This window comes from Neopelma chrysocephalum, unplaced genomic scaffold, assembly GCF_003984885.1.
Source record: "Neopelma chrysocephalum unplaced genomic scaffold, ASM398488v2 Primary Assembly neopelma1_42, whole genome shotgun sequence".
NCBI classification, from domain to species: Eukaryota; Metazoa; Chordata; class Aves; order Passeriformes; family Pipridae; genus Neopelma; species Neopelma chrysocephalum.
In genome coordinates this window covers 1274902-1299471 of record NW_020897700.1, presented here as the reverse complement: position 1 = coordinate 1299471, position 24570 = coordinate 1274902, and the positions used below count along the sequence as shown (strand labels likewise).

The 24570-nt window shown below is 39.1% G+C and overlaps 1 protein-coding gene across 5 annotated transcripts in view; it reads right to left on the bottom strand.

The window, feature by feature from the left end:
• The window catches only part of GABRB1 (gamma-aminobutyric acid type A receptor beta1 subunit), a 129158-nt gene that overhangs the window by 58553 nt on the left and 46035 nt on the right, over positions 1-24570 (bottom strand). For 4 of the 5 annotated variants that reach the window (XR_003533154.1, XR_003533153.1, XR_003533152.1 and 1 more), the window contains exons 4-5: positions 5036-5256; positions 2690-2746 (exon numbers count right to left, since the gene is read on the bottom strand). Coding sequence is in view for 2 of the 5 variants with exons in the window: in XM_027676317.1 (XP_027532118.1) it covers positions 2690-2746; positions 5036-5256 (278 nt within the window). In the remaining 3 variants the exon portion in view is untranslated. The remainder of the gene's footprint in view (positions 1-2689; positions 2747-5035; positions 5257-24570) is intronic. The other variant, XM_027676318.1, reaches the window with a different exon arrangement.

Genomic DNA, 24570 nt, shown 5'->3' with positions numbered 1-24570 from the left:
AACTCCATAGCCCCAAATCATGGCAATACAAAAGCAACCCACAAACTATTAAGATTCCCTGTAATAAAAGATGTAAACACGGGTCTGGCTAATTTCTTTAGTAACATTCACGGCTACATCACCAAAATAGAGGCAGTCAAGAAGGGAAGTTCCCACTAAAATTCACTTTTAAGATTATATATAAAACCTAAACATTCCACATTTAAATATAGCTTTTTTGTATTCCACCTCTATGATATGCTAGATGGGCTTCCATGGATATTGCATGAATAAGTGGTTAGTAAGTGCAATGTTGCATCGGTCAATTTGCATTTGTGAATTGGTTGGAGGTAGGTGGATTTGTTTGCCAGTGTTTGCATCACAGAAGATTTTACTTGTGTAAGAAGTGGTGAAATAAGTCCTTACATTGAAGGCAAAGATCATTCTTCCCCTTGTCCTCTTGCAGTTGTAGCAGCATCTAGCAAAGTTGCATCCTCTGCTGTAGCAGTTTAAAGATGATGGTCTCACTGAAACCAAAAGTTTTCAATGCTCCAAGCCAGATCTTCACATCTTGTCATGATATGCTCAGTCTCCCTCCCTTGAAATAAAGACTTGCTCTAATGGAAGTTATGTTGGTGTCTGAATATCACAAGGGAGAGAAATCTGTGTAAAGGTATTGCTGAAGGTATGTTATGCTTTGTAACAACTAATACTTTTCAAGGATATGCTCCTTCCAGCACACCAGATGAAATTCTGCTGTTTATTTTGAGGTAATGTCATGATAAAAGAACAGATTGTCTCCAAAGCAACAAGATGTCATTGTTCTGCTAGTGAAAATCTGAGAAGAATTAAGAAGTGTCATAAAATACTAGGAAAGGATGATTTAAATCAGAGCTTCCATTCTGACATCATGACATAAGAATCTGAACATAGAATTCAGTACAATAAATTATTAATGTTTTCTTAAATATCTCAAAGACAGATTACATGTCTAGCATCTTACTTGGAAAAGGGTGAGAAATGAGAAGCAGAAGAAGCAACAGCATGTGTTGGTTTGAGAATCTAGAGATTCAGGAGAGACTTCTAGAGAACCTTGCCTGAATAGGTAATAAAAGTAATGGGAGACATTGCTAATGCCAAAAGGGTTAGAGCTAATGGGATCCAACCACTTACTAAAAATGGGGGGAAAAATTAGGTATAAATAAATAAAATAGTATTCAGTATTTTACCAGCTGTACTGGGACCAGGCTAGAACTGTCTCATACACCATCCTCACAGTGCTGCAGGTTTGCACATTGACTCAAAGAGAAGTTTTTTCTTTCTCTTAGGAAGCAGGTGTCTACACCACAGTAAATTATAATAGCTGCGGGAGGGAGTACTTGACAGAAACTGAAGAATCACACACTTCAGGTACATAATAATTAACAGTGACACTCAACTTCCTTGACATACTTGAAATGGAATTCAGTGGAAATAATAACATGGAGTTAAATGTGTTTGTGTGTGTGGTTGCTTGAGTAAAAGGATGAAGGAGTTATTTGATTAGTAAGGTTATATATGTTTCACTACTATGAACAATTAACAGAAGTAGAGTATTCAGCAAGAGACAAAACAGCAATGCACAGTTTTAGAGGGCAGAAGGTTTAGGAGTATTTTGTGTCTGCACAAGTTTATAGCATATATCATTTTTTAAACTGTGGGGACATGGCAGCTGAAAGTTACTGGAAAAAATAGCTAGAGGGGTTGTTCAGTTCATCATAGAAATAACACTATAATGGAGGCATACTGAAGTGATAATGCTTTCTTACATGATCTAAAACCAGTCCAGTGTATTATGTATTATTGTTTATTCATCTTAAGAGCCAAATGATTAACCTTGATTTATTTTTCCTCAACTCCGTTGAGACTGAACATTGCATGAATGACAAACTGCTGTGTACATGGGCGCAAACAAAGCAGGTTATTTAGAGCTGCTATGATTGTTCCAATTTCTTTTTAAAGAGGCCAGTATAATTTCATATCTGAGCCTGAACAGAAACCTTAACTCAATTGAAAATAGAAAAGTTGTTTGGGGAATAGGAGGCATGAGGGAAAGGAAGCATTTAAATCATCCTTGAGGGATGGGTTAAAACCCTGCCTAATTTGTTGGGAACTCAGACCCTGGTCTGTAGTGTAATTGGTGGTGTCTTTCTTGTTCAAGTCATGCCAGGCCAATGATCTGTCTTCAGCAAGGAAAATCAAACTCACACGTTACAACCTATGAGAAGTTTGGTGATATTGTCCTCCCTCTCCCTACTGCACAGAAACTAAGCGCAAGTTAATATGCTACAAGGTTTCTTTTCTACTTGTGAGACTAAGATCGAAGTTGTGCTCAAATTTCTAACAGGCAATGCTGAATTTTACCTAAAAACATTTTCTGCAGTGTTTTCTCATGTTTTATTTCTTATGAGGCATATGTGTCATCTAGCATATGAAAAAATTGATGTTCATATGATCTAAAGGTAACTATAGGCTCACAAAAGCATATTTATTACCATGAGGAAAGTGACCACTAATGCAAGTTTAAAGCAATAAGTTGTATGAAAATTGTTTTAATGTTTCTTAACGTCATTTTTTCTTCTGCTCATTTGCTAGTTTTGTCTTTGATCAGATCCCTCTTGTGGGATGGGGACACTATATGTGTGGTAACTACAAGCCAAAGTCTACTCACCAGATGCATCTAAAGAGCTGCCTTGTCCTCGGAGAAAACATGGCACAGCAGCTCAACCTGTGAAAATGACCTGACAGCTCAGCACTTTTTTTCTGCATGTGGTTGGTGACGACAATGCTGTCAGTGGATATGGGCACATCGAGCAATACTTGGCCCTGCTGCATCCTGAGACCCTGATGCCTTCTCTGGGGTGAGAAGGTGGAGAAGTCCAGAAACCTGGGTGAGAAGGTGGGGAAGCCCAGAAATCTGGGAGACTCAGAGTTGCTCCTGTGGCAGTGTATGTTAAGGGCATGAGGCAGGGGTAAGGGAGGAGAAGGGAATTGCATAGTACCGAACAGCAAGTGTGTGGGATATGGGTTGCCCGTTACATTAGTGTGGGTTTTTCTGCCTTTTTTGTTTTGGTTTGGTTTTCCTACCACAAGAAGTGATAGATATTGGCTGGGGTATTAACGTCCAGAGCTGCAGCTGCTGCAGCATTGCAGAACTGTTGCTTAACTATTCAAATGTGAATGGTTATTCAATCATATGAACTAACAACCTTGTTATGTGAAGCTGACCATCTTTGCTGTTGCACTGGAGGTTTGCCTGATCACCTCTGAGAGGACAAGCATGGGCAACGTCACAGCTTCTTGGCCATGCTGCTGCTTTGTCGATGAAACACGTGAGAGGACTTGCAGCAGGTTCACCAGATGTGTCACAGACTCTTTTGCTATTTCTGCAGAAGACTGTTATTGATATCCTATGTACGGCATGTGTGTGGAAGCATATGCATGGCATACATTTCAACATGTAGTTTATATTGTATATACAACTGTCTGTGAGGGAGTGCTTGCCTCTAATGCACATTCTTGCCACTTTGCAAATTCTAGAATGTAAATAAATTTACTTCCTGGCCTCAAAGGAAAAAAAGAAAAAAAGGAGAAATATTTTGAAAAGTTATCAGGCCAAAAATTCCTCTCATGGTAACTGTCCTGCAGGAGTCAATTTGATTGAAAGGAACTGTAGGAGGTCTGAAGGCAATGGGAAAGATGTATTTTTCAAATGCTCTGTTTAGCAGATGTTAATGACAGCCTTTAGCTGAACAACTAATTCCTCATGGGTCCCTTGTTTTCTTTTTCACAACTGAAATAGCAGTTTTTCTGTACCAGAACAGATCTAGCTGTATTAAACTGACTGTGTGGTTCTTGATAGCAACTGATGCACTGCCTGGGAATCTGATAGGTTCAAAAGCAAACTCACGATTAGCCAAAATAATAATTTTTAAATAATTTCTTGTTTCTTGAGAAGCTTGAATTGATAGGTTGGAAGGCTTTCTCTGCATGGGTAGTGCTGTGTTTTAAAAGGTTATGTTTTTATAGGCTAAAAGGTAATTTCAAATTTCTATTTTCAGAAAGCTCTGTTATACTTTCCCAAATATTATTTTCATTTTGAACTGCAGCAGTAGTTTGGGTTTTTTTTCTAATTCTATCTTAGGTACATTTTTGAGGTATTTCAACTAAGTTTTATGCTTTAAAACTTTTTTTCTGATAAACTGAAGTATGCTTTCAGGTTTATATTCTCCAGACATTATTTTTATTGTTGAATGACAAGAGTGATCAAAGGTTGTTTCAGACAGACAATGTTATTTCCAAGCAAAGCTACCTTAACTTCAAAAATAATGCAATAAAGCCCTACTCAGGCTCTACAAAATTCTCAACATAACAAATAGCTTGGCATAGTTTTAATTTCACAGCTGTGTACCTTATAATTAGACTGTGCCTGTTTAAACTTTAGAATATATTTTTATCTACAGGGGTGAATATGGGTTGCACTGTATGAAGAAGCAGTTGTGGTGTGAAGGGGCAATTACAAACCAAGGAAGATTAAAGAAAACCTATACTCAGACATATAGACAATATTTAAATAATCAACATAAACTTGGAAATATCTTCTTTTTATTCCCTATCAAATGTTGGTCAGATTTCTTCAAGTGACTCCAAATTTTAATTTCACATTGTCCTAAAGAGCTGCTGGAGAAATTTTAGAAGGAAGTAAGTGACGGTCTAAACTGTGATTGATTACCAGGTGATAACCATAATAAAGAACTCTTTTAGTAGTTTAAATATACTCAGAAGAGCTGAAAAAAAAAAAGAGGCATTAGACTTGTGTTTGTTATGGATATAGTTATTAAAGATAGTGTTGATGCTCTGTGGAAAATTCTTGGGTGTGATGTGGTCATCTAGAGGAAGTATGTGCTGACTCATACAGCTGCACTGAGAAACCGGGAAAAAGGAGAGAAAAGTGGCATTGGTACTACCTGCACTTCTGCCAGGACAGTAATATAGCTGATTAAAAAACCCAACGTACCGTAGGCCATAAAGGACTGTCCCATCTGGATGGAGTCGAATCATTCGGTTTTTCACTGTCACCCCATGGACAAATGATTTCTTGTCATTTTGGAAATATGTGTCCGGCACCCAGAGCTGGTCAGCCACTCTGTTGTCCAGAGTTAGGTTCAAAGGTATTCCAGAATAGGAGAGCCTTTTATCCCTCCAGGACTGCTGAAAGTACATGGTCAGGGTGTAGTCCTATGGAAGAAACAAGAAGGGCTCTTTGTATTTTCATACTGATTAACTTACCAGAAGTTTACTTTTAGAGAAGTCTCAGTAACTGAGTTTCAGTAGCAACAGGAAATCTAGGGATCATTAAGGTGTTGTTGTCATTAGCCATGATCATAAGCCTTGGCTTGTTCAAACCTCACACCACTCACCAGTGGCAGTGACTACCACAGGCTTTTGAAACCTCTTAAGTCAGAGGGAATACATTTGCTTTTCCAGTCTGTGGATCAAACTCGGGTTTTGATTTTTTAAACATTTTTTTAATGTGAAAAGAGCAGGGTTTAGGTGACCTCAGCCAAATAGCATTGCATAGCACTGAGGACATTCTTTTGATATTCACTCCCCTTATCCTGATTGTCCCCACAATCCAGAAAGGCCAGCAGTCCTTAGACTTCCTCAGAAAGAGCAAATATGACCTCAGAACATAATGGATAACTTCCCATTCCCCATCTGCTGGAGATGCCAGATGCAATGACTTTAGATAGCCAGGCACACCTTGCCTCAGCCTGGGGAATGCAGTCCTTTCTGTCCTTGACAATTGGATTTTACTGCACAGAAAATCAACACCTTTTCTTGACTATCATGTTGTAACTTAGGTGAAATACCATTTATGCAGCCTTTCAGCTTTCCCTTAATCTGAAAGGAAATTGTTCTAAAAGGCTTCTGGTCTGATTTACTCTCTCTTATCTGTCTTTCTGGGAATTCAGTCATTTTAAAGGTAGTCAATTTTTTAAAGTGGTAAAGCTCATGTACTTTGTAGCTGATGGAGTTCTTAGAAGATGACTAAAACAGCAGTATGTGGACTATTAGTTTTCTCTTCCTCTTCTCCTCCCCCAACCCTGTTTTCAAGTGACAGGTCACACTTACATATTTTTTTAAGGTAGAAGTGCATCAAAATCATAGCTATTATTGAAAAAATTGGTCAGGGGTAAGATTTTTTTTTTATGTGATAGAAAACCTTACCTCTGTCATTCTCACAAATCCTGGTGTGGACTCTAATTTTTGAAGAAACAGCATAAAAACTGTCTGATACAATTTGCTCTCTTCATCTTTAATGGCTACTTAAGACTGTATCGTTGCCATGAAATCAAAGCAGAGTTGTTAACTTTCAAAAAGCCTTTCTACCTGAAATGTTGCATCTAACAGAGCTATGGACTTATCAGTAAAAGTTGGTAATAAAAATACTGTTCTTCCTTGTCCTTGGTCTGTAGTAATTTTTTGTATGGATGAAATATAAGTAGTTATATAAGATAGGACAATTACATCCATTGCGAGCACAGATCCCAGATTTGCAAGGACTTCATAGATATGCCCTTTTCCAGGCCTGCAAGACAATTGCTACCCGCAACAAAGGCAAGAGGTTATATGCTGAAGGAAAAAGTTTGTTTTTTTTTCCTGGCCCAGGCCCTAGGAGGAGGTCAGGACAGCTTCTTTGCTTTCTAGACCATGCTGGTCAAGCCTGGAACTACAAAGTAATGCAGTGGAGTATATGCTGTGTGTTGCTGAGTGGGTGATTTATAATTTAAATAGCGGTACAGAGAAACATGAATACCAAGGAGGCAAGTTTTTGAATGTACAACTTGAATAGAAGTCTGTTAGAAGCCTCACTTAAAGAGAAGTTAAATCCCTGCCCATTGTTCCTCCTTGTACAGCAATCAGTTGGGAATTGGATGAGAGAAAATGAAAATTAAAAACAAAAACCAACCTAAAAATCAAATAAGAAAAACTCAAATGAAGATGAAAAAAACCCAACATCACAAGTCTTCATTTTTCATATATCGTATCTGTTTTATAATCTGTCCTACTTCAAGCCACTTCAGGTAGAAAAGCCTTCAGAGATGATTGATAATAGTTAACCTCAGTGCTTCACCAGGTATGCTCTACATCTTCTGCTTCATTCAGCAGAGCCTATGCAGTCCTCAGCACAGATGGAATAGAAATTCCAATTATACAAAATAATCTTTTCTCCTTCTTGTTTTCCTTTGTATTTTCACTAGGTCTTAAAGCTGCTTTTGTAGAACTGTCATGCTGTCCTGGAAGAAAGCAAACAATTGAGAGGGGTGTCTATGTGATGGTTCTCAAAGCTCAACCAAGATAGAAAAATAGCCAAGGTAAGCTACAAGAGATCTTAAAGGATGTGATCAAGTGAAAGAAAAAGAAAATCTGCGTCTTGGCTATGACTATTAGAAGAAAATGGGTTGCTATTTTTAGCATCATAGTCTGTGAAGAAATTTTGTTTCATCCAGCTGTGCTACATCCCAAATACTGTGGTTGGTAACACCATGGTAAGAGAGAGTGATCCTCTGCCCTGCAATTGTGCTACACCACGGAGAAGTACACAGCAAGCCAGCAAGTGTTAATGAGGAAGAAAAAATTCTGAGCTTCATCCTAAAGGAATCTCAGTGTTTCTTAACTGAGGAAATTATCAATTTTTTTCCCATTCCCCAGTACTTGAGGTTGTTACTCATTTAATATTTTAATGAGGAAAATAGTCTGATGTCACGATTGTGAGAGTCCCTGTAGCTGTAAGTTCTTATTTTAAAAAGCATAGTTAAAGATTATTTTAATGAAAAGCAAATTATATCTGAGCTATAATAACCCAAATTATATAGTTATAAATTTTCTAATTTTTTTACATGAAATACAGCCTTATCTTTCTCATATCTCATCAGTGAAGGATAAAATGCTGGCAGGCCATATGGCTAGTCACATCTTGGAGGTTTCTGTATTATTTTTTATATTGTACAGCGGTGTGAGTGAAGAGGCAATTTAATGACTACTTGTCTTCTACCCTGTAAAATTTGCTGGGGATTTTGTGGTTTCAAGCTCTGGAGTATATCAATAATTTCCAAATCTGTCATATCTGTAGTGGTAATTGGCTGCAGAATTTTTTTAGCTTTTATGAAAGCTTCCCAAGATTCCCGTCAGTCTAGACATGGAAATAAATCAGACTAGGTTTAACTTTCATATTTAAGAATTTCTATTCACGAGTTAAAAAAGCAGGACTCAGTGTAAAATTAAAAAAGAGAATCTGTTTCTGCAGCTAACTGTTCTTTTAAATTATTTGTTTTTTAAAGTATTTCACTTTTTTTAGAAACACACTGAACATTTTTTGTGCTGAACTGTACTTTCCATAATTAAAAAAAGCTGTAATGCTGCATAAAAATCATGATATTTCAGTAGATTTAATTGAGCTACCTATGCTTTCCAGAAGTGCTTCCCTGCTTTTTCAGGGCATAGTGAACTGTTAGAGGGGTAATGTTAGAGCACCAATAATAATGCTGTTTTGATGTGTACCTGGTTTAGTGTTTTTGGGTTTTTTTTAATGTAACAAATTTTGATTCATTAGAATGAGATTTTTTTTTCCTTTCTTAGTACTTGGGAAAATTTATTATTTCTTTGTATCAAACTGCAAATGTGCAAGTAAATGTAACTAGATGTGTACTATAACATATATAAGTAAATCTGTACAGTGCTTTAATAAGGTGCATTAGATTGCTAAAACAAATACATGCTATTCCTAGGTAAAAGAGGTTCTGTGAAAATGTGAGTAAGAGAAACTAGTCCATTTTACTCAGAATTGCAAATTATTTTGTAATCTGAATTTAAGCAGCCTCATAAATAAATACTGGCACCAAGCTTCACAGTTCACTTGAGTAATATAAATTTCTTATAGGAAAGAAAATGAATGGACCACTAAAGCATATTGTACTTGAAGTTAGAAGAACAATTTAGAGTTCCAGTAAGGAATAGACTGGATAGTTCCCATAAGTTTCTTTTTATTTCTATTTTTTTTGTTCCCTATTCTTTTTTTTTTTTTGTGCAATATGTATAGATGATGTAAGGGCAATAATGGATTTTTTTCTTTCCTGTTAAGCCTCCATGCACCTAGTGTTTCTTAAAGAACAACTGGAGGGAAAACAAAGGAATAGAAAAATTTCTTACAGGCAAGTACTCCACAGACCAATATATGTTAATAAATGTCTTGATACATCTTTTAAGAGCAAATGTAGACAGCAGTAAGAGACAAACACGTTTTCTCTTAGCCATTTCTCTCTGTGAGGCAGCTGAAAAAAAGTTTTTGCTAAAAACTCCCAACTAGTCTAGGTGGCTCATACCTGTCTATCTGCATCTGAGGATACCAGTTAGTGTTCAGGTCCAGATATTGGCAACTACAGTGCAAAGGTGTTCTAGGTATTATATGCTGCTTTGTGCTGAAGTCCAGGATGTTCTAGGATTCTTCTCCTCTGAGCTGTGCAAAAACTTGTCTGTTCATACGCAGGCATGAAAGAGAATGGTGGAATGACATTTGAGGACTGTGACGTGCTCAAGTAGTGCTGTCCTCATCCTCTCCGTAAAGCAGATTTAGAAAGCACTCCAAGGAAAAGAAATTTCAAACTTTAACTTATATTCCAAAACACTTCATCCAGCTTGGACTTGAAGCACCAATACACAGGAGTGGGACTGGGCATTTGGGCAAAAACTGTACTTCCCAGGTTCTTGTGTGGACTGTGTGGAAGATGGTGCCTTACTGACTGGAGGACTGACTCGCAATGAGGTGGGCATAGATCAGCCTTGAGGGTCTACCATGTGGAATGTGATGTGAGGACTAAAGCAAATGAAGCCAAAGATATGTTGGAAGAATGCAGCACTTTCAAGTTCCTGTTAAGGCAAACCATTGTGGAAGAGTGAAGAATTAATTAAACCACGCTTCCCTTGCTACCTATAAGCAAGATAATTGGAAAGCAGCCTGTTTTCCAACAATGGTTGTTCCTGAAGTACTTAATTTTTTTTCTTTGTAATTTCCAGCTAGCTCAGCAGGAGTGAACTATGAGACCATTACAAAGTGCCTGAATGTCTAAGGAGGATGACACAGTGCTAAGAGCTCAGAATAATTCCTTGTGGTGCCAGTGTACAGCACTGCAGGTGAAGTTGACCTGTACGGCGGATGAGTTGGAGGGGGGGAACCTTCAGGCCTTGGGAGTCAGTCCACTACCTGGAAAGGTGCATGCTCTCCCACCCTGCCCCCCCCCCCCGTGGCCCTGTGACCCCACAAGGAGCACACACGCAGACCACCAGGGAGGGACGGATGAAAGAGGAAGTTTAATGTGGGGTAGGGGTTTATAAAGCTCTTGGGAGGGTCAAAGGGGACCAATTACAGGTGAAGGGTCTTACAAAAAACCCAATCAGGTAGGGAGTTAACAGCCAATAGGAAAGGGTTAACAAAAGGCCAATGAGAACACCTTAGGACATCTTCCCAGGACACTCCTGCCTGGGAGATAAGGGGTCTTTACAGAGGGTGTCGGGAAGGAGGAGCAGTGACTTTGCAGAAATGCAAAAAGCCATCTTAATACATGTTTAAACAACATTAAAAACTCCTGTTTCTATAACATTTGAGCTGTTTTCTTCTTTTTCTTCACCAGTCCATCTTTGGCAGGACTTTTTCCATAAATCCATTGCCACAGACCTGATTGTGATCTTAGGAGCAGATGGGAGAGGTTTGTTGAATTTTGTTTTGAACCCTATTGTATGTGATAACAGTAGCAGAAACCTTATAGGAACTGGACAAAAGGTTGAAAAGAACACAAGCAGGTGAATATCAGTAATGTGCAAATGGAGTCACAGGATGAACTAGCTGAGCATGTGAAGCAAATCCCACAAACCTTTATTCTGTGATGTGCAAGGCCTTACGGTAAGCCAAGCTTCTAAGTAGGAAATCACTAGTGAAGACAGTCAACCATGGTTAGACTCGTTGGCTCCAGAAGATGCTTAACAATGTAGGATGGCAGATACATATAGCTTAATATGAGGTTGGGCTAACTTTATAAAAACAGTAACTGAATTTTTTTTTAATGCCTTAATATATATATATATATATTTTTACCAATTTACTTCTCAGTAGGAGTTATTTCTATTTCTGTGGGTCTGGTGATGGAAATCTATTTGATTCTTCCTGCCTTGTTCTCAGTTGTCATTCTACTGTATCAATTTTCTTTAGTTTCAAGAGAAGCAGATGGAGGTCAAAGTGACATGCAGTGAGTCAGTGGCTCTACCTGGAATAGAAGCAGTGATTACATAGCTGCCAGATCTTTAGACTTGTATATCTACAATCTAAATCTTAGTGTATCTTTTTGGTTTGGTTTTTTGTTGTTGTTGTTGTTTTTTTGATTGGTTAGTTGCTTTTTTTTTTAGCTTTATATGTAATTACTACTTCAGGTTTAGGTGTTTTGGGATTTGTTTAGGTTTTGTTATTGTTTATAGTCACAGCCTATAGTCACAGTTCACAGTCACTGCACCTACCTCTGACTTTCTCATCTCAAAAAAGTTCTTTTTTCTTGTAACTGAGGTCTAGCAGAGCACACTTTTTTGTTAGCTTCTCAGTTACCTGTGTTAGGAAGTGGTCATCAGTGCATTCAAGAAGTCTTCTAGATCACCTGAGCCCTCCTGTGCCTTCCTTCTGGCAGATATCATGGTGGTTAAAGTCTCCCATGAGGAACAGAACCATGCACATGAGACTTCTTCCAGTTGTTGGAAGAAGGTCTCATTTGCACTTTCTTCTCAGCCAGGATGTCTATAGTAGATATGCACTACTACAAGGCCATGTTGTTTTGGCTGCTATTCTTATCCATAAACTCGTTTGGCTCTGGACCTATCCAAAGGCAGAGCGAAAAGCATTCCAGTTGCTTTCTCACATAGACAGCAGATCCGTTTCCTTTACTTTCCAGCCAGTTCAACAACAAATAATTCTCGTTGCTGATTTCTTTGCCAGTTCTGTTGCCTTGTTTCCTCCTCCTGTATGCTCCCTTCCATGTTTTAGTTCATTGAGAAGCTCCTGTCTTAGCCTGACAGCTCTTCTGCTGAAATTATGGCCTTCTTGCATGACAGGGTGGATTGTTTCTGGTTTTCTTTAAAATTCAGCCTCCATTGTTTCTGCTTGATGACTGCTTGCTGGGGAATTTTACTTAGCCATTACCCAAACAAGCCAAATTCTACTGTCCTGAGTCCTAACTCTGCTGCTCACTGTCCCAGCTATCCTCCAGATCCTGAATTCTGTCACCTTCTGATCATTGTAAACCAAGTGTGCTTAAGTACCTGCTTTGCATCTGCGATGCTTTTACAAAAGGCAGCTTGAGAAAAAGTCCCCCATGTGATTTCTCATGAGCTGCATAATTTAAATAATATTAAGCTGCTTACATGATAACTCATCAACTATGATGAGAACAGTGATGTGGATTTTCTGTGGAAAAATTGCTTTTGGCTTTTGCTGGGAATCAGTTTGCTTTTAGATGCATGTATTGTTGACAATAAATCCTCAGAGAAGAATGCAGGGTATTTTTAGAGTGCTGATAATAAAAGAACCTTGCTTTATTTTTATCTTACTAACAGCATAACCAATGAAGTTGGCCAATTTAATACGATTAATCTGATTAAAACCCTACAAATCCAGTGCTGTTGCCAGTCTCATGGGAATCCACATTTTAAAATACTGTATAGTATGTGTAGGCATTTTAGGAAAGGAAAAAAAACAAGCAAGAGCATTTAACTCATCAGTCAGTTTGAAAGCATCTGAATAGTACTCCTGAGTACTGATTAGAATATGGAGGTGCAGGCTCTCTTTCCTCCAAAATATGTAACTAGGGAGAACATGGGATTAGTAATTATTTGAAAACTGAGCAGCTCAGAATGTTGAAATTGGTGCCACTATACTGAAAATCTGGGGAAGTGTTTTCATGCAAATGAAATAAAAGCAAACCTCGAAATCAGTTTTCTTTAATGCTTACAGCAATAAAACCTCTCTCTGAGTCTGAAGTTTCAGAAGGCTTTCACCTCACTGAAGGCCAAGACAACCACTGCTTTCATCCCTTCCCATGTGACAGCACACACTTGAATAACTATTTCGGAAGTGGAGGGAATTGATCCAGGTTAGAGATGAACTTTGTCATTACTATTTTGGCATGGTGTTTTTTATGTAAGTAAACTCCCTGATCCTGTATACACCATGGCTACCCAAGCATTGGTGCTGAGGCAGGAAAGAACACTAGGAGTGAAGTAGGAAGGCAGAGCAGCTTCTTTGCAGAACAGCTGTGAAAGTTCAGTTCTGGAGTGGGTTTTATAGCCTCAAAAATGAGGCAAGAAAAACTTAAGGACTTGTGAAAGATCATAGAGCACGTGTACCACTGTTCTCAACCAAGGCAATTTTCATGTTTGCTAGTCAGAGGAGGCCAGGATGAACCAGAAGGAGTTAGCAGTGTGGTGCCATGCGTGGGGCTACAGCAGAGACCAGCTTTAGTAGCTGTGTACAGCTTCAGGTCAGAGTGACAGAAGCAGCTCAGATTTATTGCCAGGGCTGCACCAACCCTTGTCACCCAAGGTCTGTGGGTTGGCATCTAGTGATCTATCTGCTCTCTAAATTGGCTATGTAAGTTTATTAGTGTATTCACAGTATTAAAATACCGCAGGAGCTCAGCAGCCAGTTGTCTGTTTCAGCATTATCTCGCCTTTGTTTGCTTATTTATTAACTTGGAAAAAAAATTTGCATCTAAAACGTTTGAAAAAGCCAGGAAACCAGTCTTGACTCTTCAGCTTTTCCTTGCTTACTACAGCCTGCTGGAGAACGTTGAGGTGTTGTTGTGAAGCTTGTCCAGCATAGTGACTTCTGAGAGGGGCAGACTGGAGCCTGGCTGACAGAAGCATGGTTTTGGTTTGTTGAGTTGTTGTTTGGGGGTTATTTTTGCCTGTCCTTTCCCTTCCGAGATAGTAATTTTTTGGTCCATCTTGAGATGTCAGCAGAAGTACATGTAGCAGTTCTCTTGCACACAGCTTCATTTTCCTTGGTGCTTTTTAGAGACAGCTGTGTCATAATATGAAAGATGAAGTTAAAATGTCTCAGAAATCCATACATGATGATCACTGATGCAGAAGACATAAGTTTGGGGTGTCTAGGTGTCCTGAATTTATTGCAAGTGACACAATATAGGCTAGAGGGGCTATTGAGGGCTGAGGGATCCTAAATCCATGGATTGTTGGCCAGGCAATGTTTTCTTATCTGGCTTCTATTTCTGGAGACATTGCAGTGCCTAAACCCTGTCAACTAAAACTCCTCATGATTTTTTTTCCATTTAGAAACAAGAAAACAGCTGCTTGTTACTGTAAAGTTTTCACTGTTTTGCAAATGAGACAATTTCAATACAAGAGAGGAATGGAAATTCAAGTGTGTTTTCAGGAGTGAAACAGGCATTTCAAATGGTTCCTGTGCATTTCTTTCTCTTTCTATGAATATGAGACTGCTTTTCTGTTTCTTTTCCTTAATTCCTTCACTGTACAGTAAGGCTAATTTTCCACTAAAATACGCTTGTATTCAGCCAGAGAAGTTCTACATGCAGCTGGGTAAATTGAAGCCTAGGTCTGTGCCACTATTGTTCAAAGCTAAAATGTAGTATTTTCCCAACTATGACTTTTTGTTGGACTGGCTTAATTTAATGCAGAAGTAATCAAAAGTGCTGTTTTCAGAGGTGTATGAAGTGTAGAGGTCCAGAAGGTTTTGCTTTTGCTGAGAAATGAGGTGTTCATGGACACAAGTGGAAGCCAACGTCAGTGAAGCAGCACTCCTGGCAGAGGTGTAAATTATGGGACAGATGTAGACCTCCTCCTGTCACCTACAAAGAGGGTCTGTGGCAAGGAATGGATGATAGTAAGAAACTGAACAGGGGAAACTCCTGGGACAGCAGATCAGCTGTTTGGCAGTTTTGTTGCACAGCAAGAGGTGACCAAGTCATGCTGTTCACGGTATGAACAATGATGCAAATGATGGAAAGGTTTTTCTTCTTTGTGGCAGTGAGTCTTGCTGTTCTTCAATATGATAAAATAGCTCTGCCTGATGACTTCTAACCAGAGAGAAGGCCCTCACAGGTGATCAGCTTTGTGATTCAGCACAAAGTAGATGCAGCACCATGCCACGCAGCAAGAAAAGCTTTGAAGCAATACGGCAAGTGGCTTCAGCTAAGGTTTCTGATGACATGGGGTAGGTGTAGTCAAGTATGGGTTTAGTAGAATGAACCAATTCAATAAATTGCCTGTTATTTGCCTTACCCAATCACATAAAGCTTGATTAAATAGTTACAGAATTAGTGGGTTTGCTTCAATAGACACTGAATGTTTAGAGATAAACATGCTGGCTATGTCACACGACTTTCCAGATGGGTATGTTATATCTGAGTGGATGTGTAGTTTTTCACTTATTTATAGCAGGAATGACTTTTAGATCTGTTAGGTTATAGTAATAAATTTACTGAACTATGAAATCATTTATCTTCCTGTTTGCTTTCAGCTAATTACAACATCTCAAGGTATCTCAGGATAATATGAACATCTGTTCCCTGGAGATTGACTCTTCACAGACAATAATCATACAGCTAATAAATGGAGTGGAGAACAGAGTACAGGAAACAACAAGGGACAAGTCTGCCTTTATTTGCTAACTCCCACCCTAGTATTTCATTCCTTTCACTAGATTGGCTTTCTAACAAACTCTACAGCATACTTTCCAGATGCAATAGCCCCTTTTCTTCAGAACAGGATAGAAAATCAAATAGTGGCTCTGGCACTTGAACATCTTGCTCTAAAAATTTGTGTTACCAGATCATCAGAAGCAAATAGTCCTTCCTCCTTTTCCACCCATTCTGAACCCTAGAGCACAAGACCAGAAGCAGATCTCACTCCACCACTCACCAGTGTTCTCATGGGAAGACTTCCCATAATTTCTCATAATTTAAAATTAATGAAATAGGTTACTCTTCTGGTATGCTTTTCAGTTTGCTATTTTTAGTGATAGAAGTAAATCTGACACCTAATTTGCACTTGTTAAAACAGGCTTATGAAAATACATTGTAAATAAATCTTGGGAGGAATATAAATTAGCACGGTTCAGGGTAAAATAACTTCCCTTTTGTGGGTCAGAATGAAAATAATGTTGAGGGAGATTGTTCCACTTCTATGTGTTGAAGGATTCTTGTATCTTTTTATGTAGCACTGGATGTTGGCCATCACTGGAGACAAAACTTTAAGTGGACACCAAGTCTTGGGCAGGATGAGAGCCCTCTTGTTCTAAGGCAGCCAGATGAATCTTAACACTTGGATCTCCTGGATTACAGATGAGATAAAACAGGCAAATAAATGTCTGTGTACTGAGCAACAAAATAACTGCAGATGAGCTCTGTGGCTTCTGCAAGACACATGGGCATAGTTAATGTACTTCTACAGAGAATGTGTATGGGAAAGGATGGGAGAATAGCTTGGCTTTGGCTGTAGCGAAATGGAATTCAGCAGGCTTAGTAAGTATAGTACACGGTCTGCTGTAATGGTAACTGCCACAGTTTTATAACATGGATAATACTCTTACGTCTCAACTCCACGGGTGCAACTAAGGCAGCTTAGTCTCTGCCCAGCACTTAACTTTTATCATATATCCTCTCCTATATCACCAACCTGATGCTTGGGAAAAGCTTTTCTGTGATGGGGATAACTGTTAGGTGGAAGATAAGTGTTCTGTGTGAGAGCAGTGCTTTTATTTCTCCCTTTTTGTATTTATAGGAACAATTCTTCTTCTTTAATCCTGATTTTAGTCAGTTTTTAATCATATTCCTTCTTCAAATTCTGTATGCAAAGATTGCTTGTCATAAAGATACCTATTTTCTACAGCACCAATGTAGATTCAGCAGTAGGTGTCAGTTCAATATCGGATGAACTGTTTAAATCTCTCCCCAAACCTTTTCCTTATTCCTTTCATGGTGAGTCAAAGTCTAGCAACTGAAAGGTAATCACTATGGTTACAGTATCCAGTTCTAGCAACAAATGCAAGATTTAAGTCTTAATGCTTGTAGCAAATGTGTATATTTGAGACACCCCCGGACATTTGGGATTGTGTTTGGAAGTGTTAAAACAGACAGTGACAGTTTGAGATAACTCCATTGCAATGCTTTTCTTGCAAGACAGTGGTCTGCTTTTATAAGTGGATTGCTTACATAAGAAGTGAAAGAATACATACTAGTTTAAAATGCAGCTCAAAGCAGTGTTGCATTTTTAAAGTCAGAAATATAAGATTTAATCATTGCTTGGTTAGCAGTCTGTGTCAACACTGTCGACCAAAACCAAAATTGAATCTTGGTTCCTTCACAGCTGCAAATATTATCAAGACATCATCATGGGCCATTTTTAGGCATTATGAGAACTATGAACATTATGAAGCACCAGAATTTCACAAACCTACAGCAGATGACTTTATGGCCGAGGTGGTTGGTATTTCCTGTGTTGAGGTCTCTCACCCCAATTAGTAATGAAATTCCATCCATCTCTTTAGGGATGGCAGAAAATCACTGATCTACCACAGTTCTCTCTGGTAGACAGGTATCCATCCATAAGCCAAATTAACAACCCAAGACTGGAATCGCTCAGGGAGATTTGCTGAGATGCCCATGCATGATATCTGTGCCTTAGTGCTGTTAGTGCAGTACTGGGGGCTCTGCTCAGGGCCAAGTCTAATGGGAAAAACTAGACAAACGATGCTTTTATGCTGGCAAACGTCTCTTCTGGTTGTGGCTCAGGCACAGGAATGAACGTGGATAGGAAATGTCTAATCCAGATCATTGTATAGTTCAGGTCAATACAGGAATGTGCAGGGTTGTCTTTATGCTTAATGAATGGGGAAAAAAAAAGGTGTAGAGTTCCCTGAGAACTGAATTTCAAATATGACTGCAGTACCTAGCAGAGATCGAGAGACTCTGTATCACAAAACATGACAATGTGGGGTTTGTTATTGCATTCACAGAATGGTACTATTGCTAATCTCAAAGGGCTCATTCTCCTATAATATTTCATATTATTTTACACTATATTTGTTCATTCTGGAGAAGAGAGGGCTTTGGGTTGACCTAACTGCAGCCTTCAGTACCTGAAGGGAGCCTACAAGAAAGATGGAGAGAGACTTTTTACATGGACATATAGTGATAGGACACGGGGAAATGGGTTCAAAATGAAAGAAAGTTGGTTTAGATTAGGTATTAGGAAAAAATTCTTTACTGTGAGGGTGGAGAGGCACTGGAACAGGTTGCGGAGAAGTTGTGGATGCCCCATTCCTGTTCAAGGCCAGGCTGGATGGGGCTTTAAGCACCCTGTGAAAGGTCTTTCTGCACAATTCAGGGGTATGGGAACTAGATGGTCTTTGAGATCCCTTCCAACCCAAGCCATTCTGCGATTCTATGATTCATTCCCTAGATAATTTTTCATATTGAAGTGCAGAACTAATTGGAATTTTTAATCAAATCTTTAAGGAAATCCCATTCATAATATTTTCCTATAATACAGTTTTAAATAGCACATCATATTTTTCCATTTCATATATGATTTTTTAAACTTTATGATACTATTTTTTGAGTCTTTGAGAAAATAGAAATCTTATATAATGTTTTACTGCAAGTAATCTTTTATATTTAGTGACTCATCATAACTGTGGTTTATTTTAGGTCTGAATCTATTAAATATAATACCAGATGTAGAATATTCTCCAGACAGCAAGTCTTTGAACTTTGTAACTAAGTCATCTGTATCTCAAGCAGCTACTAGATATTTACCATGGAGTTTGTTTGTTTGTTTTGGCATATAAATTAGGAGGTGGCAGCTGCTGTTGCTCTCACTTGACTTTTAAATTGAAGATGTTTGAAAGGGTGCATTGTTTCAGATTAAGCTTCATTTGTATCTGAGGTCTGAGATGATTAATTGACGGCTCCTTTCGCCCTAGAGTTTTTTTTTTTGTTCTGCTTAGAGCAACCTTAAGAATTATGTTATTAGTTTGCTTTTTTTTTTTGTTTGGTTGTTTTTTTAAGACCAAAAGGGACAAAATTAGAAACAGCTGGTGATGAAATAAAATGCAACATATGCTTACCAATTGTAGACCCATGTCACTTCTTATTTATTCTCTGACTGGTTCAATAGATAAAAGAAATGTGGTGAACCTCAACTATCTAATGTTCAGTAAAACATCTTTGATTGCATGATTTAAATTGAAGAAGATGGGAATTAGAATAAAACCAGTGTCATGGTTTAACCCCAGCTGGCAACTACACACCACACAGCCACTTGCTCCCTCTCCCACTCCCCTGCCCCCAGCAGGAATGGGGTGCAAGAGAATTGGAAGGGTAAAAGTGAGAAAACTCGTGAGTGGAGATAAGAACAGTTTAATAATAGAAATAAATTAATAATATTAGTAATAAATTGTAGTAAAATGAAAATCACAAAGAGAGGGAGATAAAACTCAAGAAAAATAAGGGATGAAAATGAAAGCAATTGCTCACCACTAATTGACCAATGCTCAGCCAGATCCCCAGCAGTAGCATCTGCTGGCCAACTTCTGCCCTAATTTCTTGCTGAGCATGATGCCATACAGTCTGGAATATCCCTTGGGTCAACTGCCCTGGCTGTGCCCCCTCCCAACTCCTTGTGCACCCTCAACCTCCTCACTGGTGGGGTGGTGTGAGGAGCAGAGGCGGCCTTGCCTTTGTTGTAAGCCCTGCTCAGCGATAGCTAAAACATCTCTGTGTTATCAGCATTGTTTCCAGCACAAATTTAAAACACAGCCCCCTACCAGCTACAGTGAAGAGAACTAACTCTACCCCAGCCAAAACCAGCACAAACGGTGGAATGGTTAAGATACTGGATAAAAGGGGAGGTGCCAGTAGTGTGCAGTGAACATAGCAGAAACATGCCAAAGGAGATTACAGGTGGAAATCCTCAAAGGATGAGATTTGGGACTAATTTTTATTTTTGGTTATATTTTTTCTGTCGCAAGAAAAATCAAACTGTGCCAATGATATTTCCAGCTGATATTAAAGTAAGGAGCCACAGTTAACATCGGAGAGTATTAAAATATCACAATGATCATCTTGAATGCTAGGGCACTAGAAGTGGGATTATATTCAATATTGAAAAGTCATAGACTAGGAGACTAATCATAAGGATTTATTTTATAAAATGAGATCTTGTTGAGGAATGGGATGAAAAAAAAGATGAAAGAGCTGAATATTTATCTATATCATGTGTCATTGTTATGGAGATGGGATAGAAGAAACAGGATTGTTATAAGTACTAAATGTTGCACTCCAGATAAGTCAGAAACAAGCTAACATTACTGTCCATGAGCACAAGGGACTGGGAATGCTGAACATTGTCCTGGTCCTTCACAGAAGGACCAGTTAATTAAAGAGGAGATTAATTTAGATTGGGGCAGTCACAGAGAAGGGCTGTGGTGATGGTCAAGTCAATGGAGAGTGCGGTCCTGAATTTCAAGTCCAGCCTTGTGTGACAGCAGTAGGCTTAGTTAACTGGAGTTTGGGAAATCTGCATGCTACTATACAGGGATGCTGATGCCCTCTTATATGGGCTGTTTGTTCTGCTGGGTAGTGGTGGGCTGTAAAAGCCAGACTGGTCATTATGCAGGTAGTCAGAGTACAGATCTGTGACACACTGTGGGCCTGAGCTATCGCCAGCTGAAAAACTTCGGGAAGATGTGGGAAATGCAGACCATCAGCTTAAAGGCCACAGATGTGCACAGCTTTCACATACTGGCAGGGCTACCTTCTCTGACTTCCAGTATGATACATTTGCTTTTACATGCTGGTAAGAACTGATTGCCAAAAATGCACTTCTGACAAATACACAGTTTTACTGTCAGCATTGGAATGATAGCTGGTAATGCTGGATATGCCTCTCCTGAAGCAGATGTTCCCCCACTTGCGTGCTGTGCGTAAGAGCACAAATCGTCCCTTCCTCAGCTTCAACGTTATCCTGATAACTCCAAGGATGCCCGCACGCTCTTGTGAGGCCTGGCTGCTCTGTGCTACTCCCTGCTGGCAAGAGAAAGCAATTTAGGAGACTGCAACTTCAGTTTAGGCTGCCCGGTAACGATCTGGGTGTGGCAAACTGTCCCGTCGGCAGGGGATGAAAAGTAGGGCTGTCTGTAGCTGTTTGATTGGAATTATCATTTACATCCTTATTAAGGTATTCTGGGGAAGGTGATGGTTGAAAAATAGAATAAAGGCAGGAGGGTGAACATGGAGAGGAGGTGAAGGAAGCATGAAGTACTGGGGCAGGAAAAAGTGGTCAGTCAGGGATCAGCAAAGACTAGCTCTTCAAGAGAGCAGAAAAATGATCAGGAGGGATCAGAAAACAGGTCAGGAAATCACTTCTCTGAATTATATTTTAAGTGAAGTCAGGGAACCACATTTCCCTCCACAAAGTTTTCACTTCTAAGGAACAGGAAAAATAAAAATACATCAGAAGGAATTTAAGCAGGACTGTGCTGGGAAAGCCTAAGAAAAAATAAAGGCAAGATTGCACAATTGTGCATCAGAGAATAGCAGCATCAGAAGGAAGCATGAGGTGTTTTGGGGGCTTTTTTTTTTTTAGGTCAGCAAACAAATGGAAAAATTAAAAGAATTTTCAATCACCCAAAAGTAAAACCTTAAATTTTCTTGCTGAAAGTTCCTCTAAAATATTTTTAATCAAAGAACACCCCACATTTGCTTTGTTTTGCTTTTTCTAAACTACTTTGTTATACGTAATTAAGTATAGATGAATATGCTACAAAAATATAATCTTAAAAATCAATATACCAGGCTGTTGACACAGTATTTTTTTATATTAGAGAGGTCGAAAGACTTCATAAAATGTGAGAAGAGTTAATGAATAATTTAAGAAAAAATATTTCTGTTCTGAGAGCCCTCCCCAGATTTCCACCTAAATGACTCAAAGTGTGTGGGTGTTCAGCCTCTTTCTAAGCTACACCTACAAGTTTTCATATGAACTACAGAATCATGCAGGTTGGAGGGAAGCTCCAGAAAATCTCCTCCAGCTCACAGCATATCCAATGAGATCAGCCTTTTTGGGGCCTCATCTATTTGAGTTTTGAATATCTCCAAGGATGGCAACTCTACAACCTCCCTCGGCAACTTGTTCTGGTGTTTCATTGCCCTCACAGGGAAAATCTTCATCCTTATGTTCAGTCAGAATTTCTCGCGTTTCAATTTGCGCCCTTTGTCTCTCATCCAATCTTTAAGATGTGTGTAACTTAAATACAAAAAAGCTCATGTACTGAACTAAAAATTTCATTAGAGCTGATTGTGATTGCTAATGATATTACATGATGATACTGACTTTTAAATTCTTCTTACATATTCCTGCATGATGTATTAACATTCTTTTTGAACAGGAAATTTCTCATTGTTTAGAAAATAGAACTATATGTGACAACATAAGACAATCTATGTTTAGAAGTTTCAACTGTATTGTAATTATCTCTAAAATATCTTTTGCTCCACTGAGCACTATTTGAAATTTTGGCTGAAATGCTTAGCTTTACACATGTAGACCAGAAAATCAAGTAGATCAAAGGGCTTTTGTAATTTGCTAAATCTTCTTCATTTACAGGTGAAGGAAAAGTTCTCACAGATATGTGTTGGGCTGGTCATTTTAAACACTGAACTGGTGGGGAATATCTGTCTTTCATTAATGTGTAGGCAATCCAGAAAATTACTTTCATTCACATAAGGTATTTTTCTGAGGTAATCTTCTGCATTATTTTACTCTGTAATATTCTAGTTATAGCATTTGTGTACTTGCATGATATTTTTCTTTTTAACTTAAGGTGCGTCAGGAAATAATACTAGGCATTAATTTTTTTAACCATGAAATGCTGTCATATCTCAGCAGAAGTATGACAGAAATAGAGCTCGTGATCATCTAGAACATTTCACTGTAATTGAATTCTTATTAGTAATGAAGAAAATAATAGTGAAAGGCTTTGAATCACTTTGAGTAATAGTTATTAAAAGTCAGACATGTTTTACTTTGTTTTAGATTCTTGTCATATTCCCAAGTATGAAAAAAATCTTAGGGCTGAGGAGGAGAGGAAAGCAAAGCAACTTTTGCTAATATACTTTTAGCAAAGAAACATTGGGAATCAAATTTTGTATTTGCTTGCCTATAGAGATGCACAGGCGATTTGTGAATGTATTCAGCATTTTCTTTAGTTGGTAAGTAGCAAATAATATTTTCTTCTGGCCAATGCACATTGTATAAAAGAATACGAGTGTCATGGTTTGAAGTCCCAAAATCCAATTCCTGAATCCTAGCCCCCCTCCCACATCTCAGCCCAGTGTGAGATGGATTTTCCAGACACCACACGAGACTCAAAATGGGGGGAAAGGGATATATTACAGTGACTGTACAACAGATAAATAGTATAATACACTACATACACAATTTCAACTACCTCTACCATGACATACAGTATTTACAAAGGATCAAATCTCTTCTCCCTTCCAAATAAAAGTCCAGGAGGGAAGAAGAAAGAAAAGACCCCTTCCAGTCTCTGAGCAGCAGTCCATGTGTCTTTCATGAAGCAGCAGTTGTTGGATCTTTGCCAAGCCTCTCTCAGCCCCCCCGACACAAACGAAGGGTCTTTCCGTGGGCTGCGTTACCCCAGACAAAGGTTGCTCCACCACGGTCATGTCGACGAAGTGCAGAAGCCTTCGTGACGGTCTGGTATCTTCAGGGGATTCAAGCCCCTTTGCAGAGCTTCTGTGCTCTGCCTCAAGATGGCTGCTAGCTTCTCTGAAGCTGCAGCAAGGGAGGGCCCAAGGTCCTCTCTCACACATTTCATCCTGGCTGAGCTCTCAGGACCACTGCATTTAGGACTTCCAATTAATAGGAGTCCACCCCCTCCATTTTTGGAGGGATCTCAAAGAAAGTTTGGGGGAGTTTTGTAGTTCTTACCACAACAAACTCTGTAGTACTTTAGTTCTCTCTGCTGCTTTTCTCTCTCTCTCTCTCGGCTCTCAGAAGTTTTTCTGTCTGCTTTGCTGCACATTTGTTTTGGTGCTTCTCTTATCTCTTGGCTCTGTGCCGCCGCTTTTTCTCCGGACAGTGATGTTCTGCCACTTCTCCTGCCGCAGAGTGGCAGAAAACTCCTTCAGCTTTCCAACTACAGGTACTTAGCCCAGTTTAACACTTTTCCAAGTCCCTGCAGCCCCAGCCAAGGGGCTGGGGGGGGCCTAGCCCCCAGTGGGGCTCCGGGCCCCTTCCTCGTGGCTTTACAACATGGTCACTTCTTCTCCAACTACTACAACTACTTTCTTTTCCGGTCCAGTGATATGTTTATATTTTGCAGGAGCGCTGATTGGGTCAAACCCCAAGGGTCACCACCCCCTGGGGGTTTACCACTTTCTTAGCTCTAGG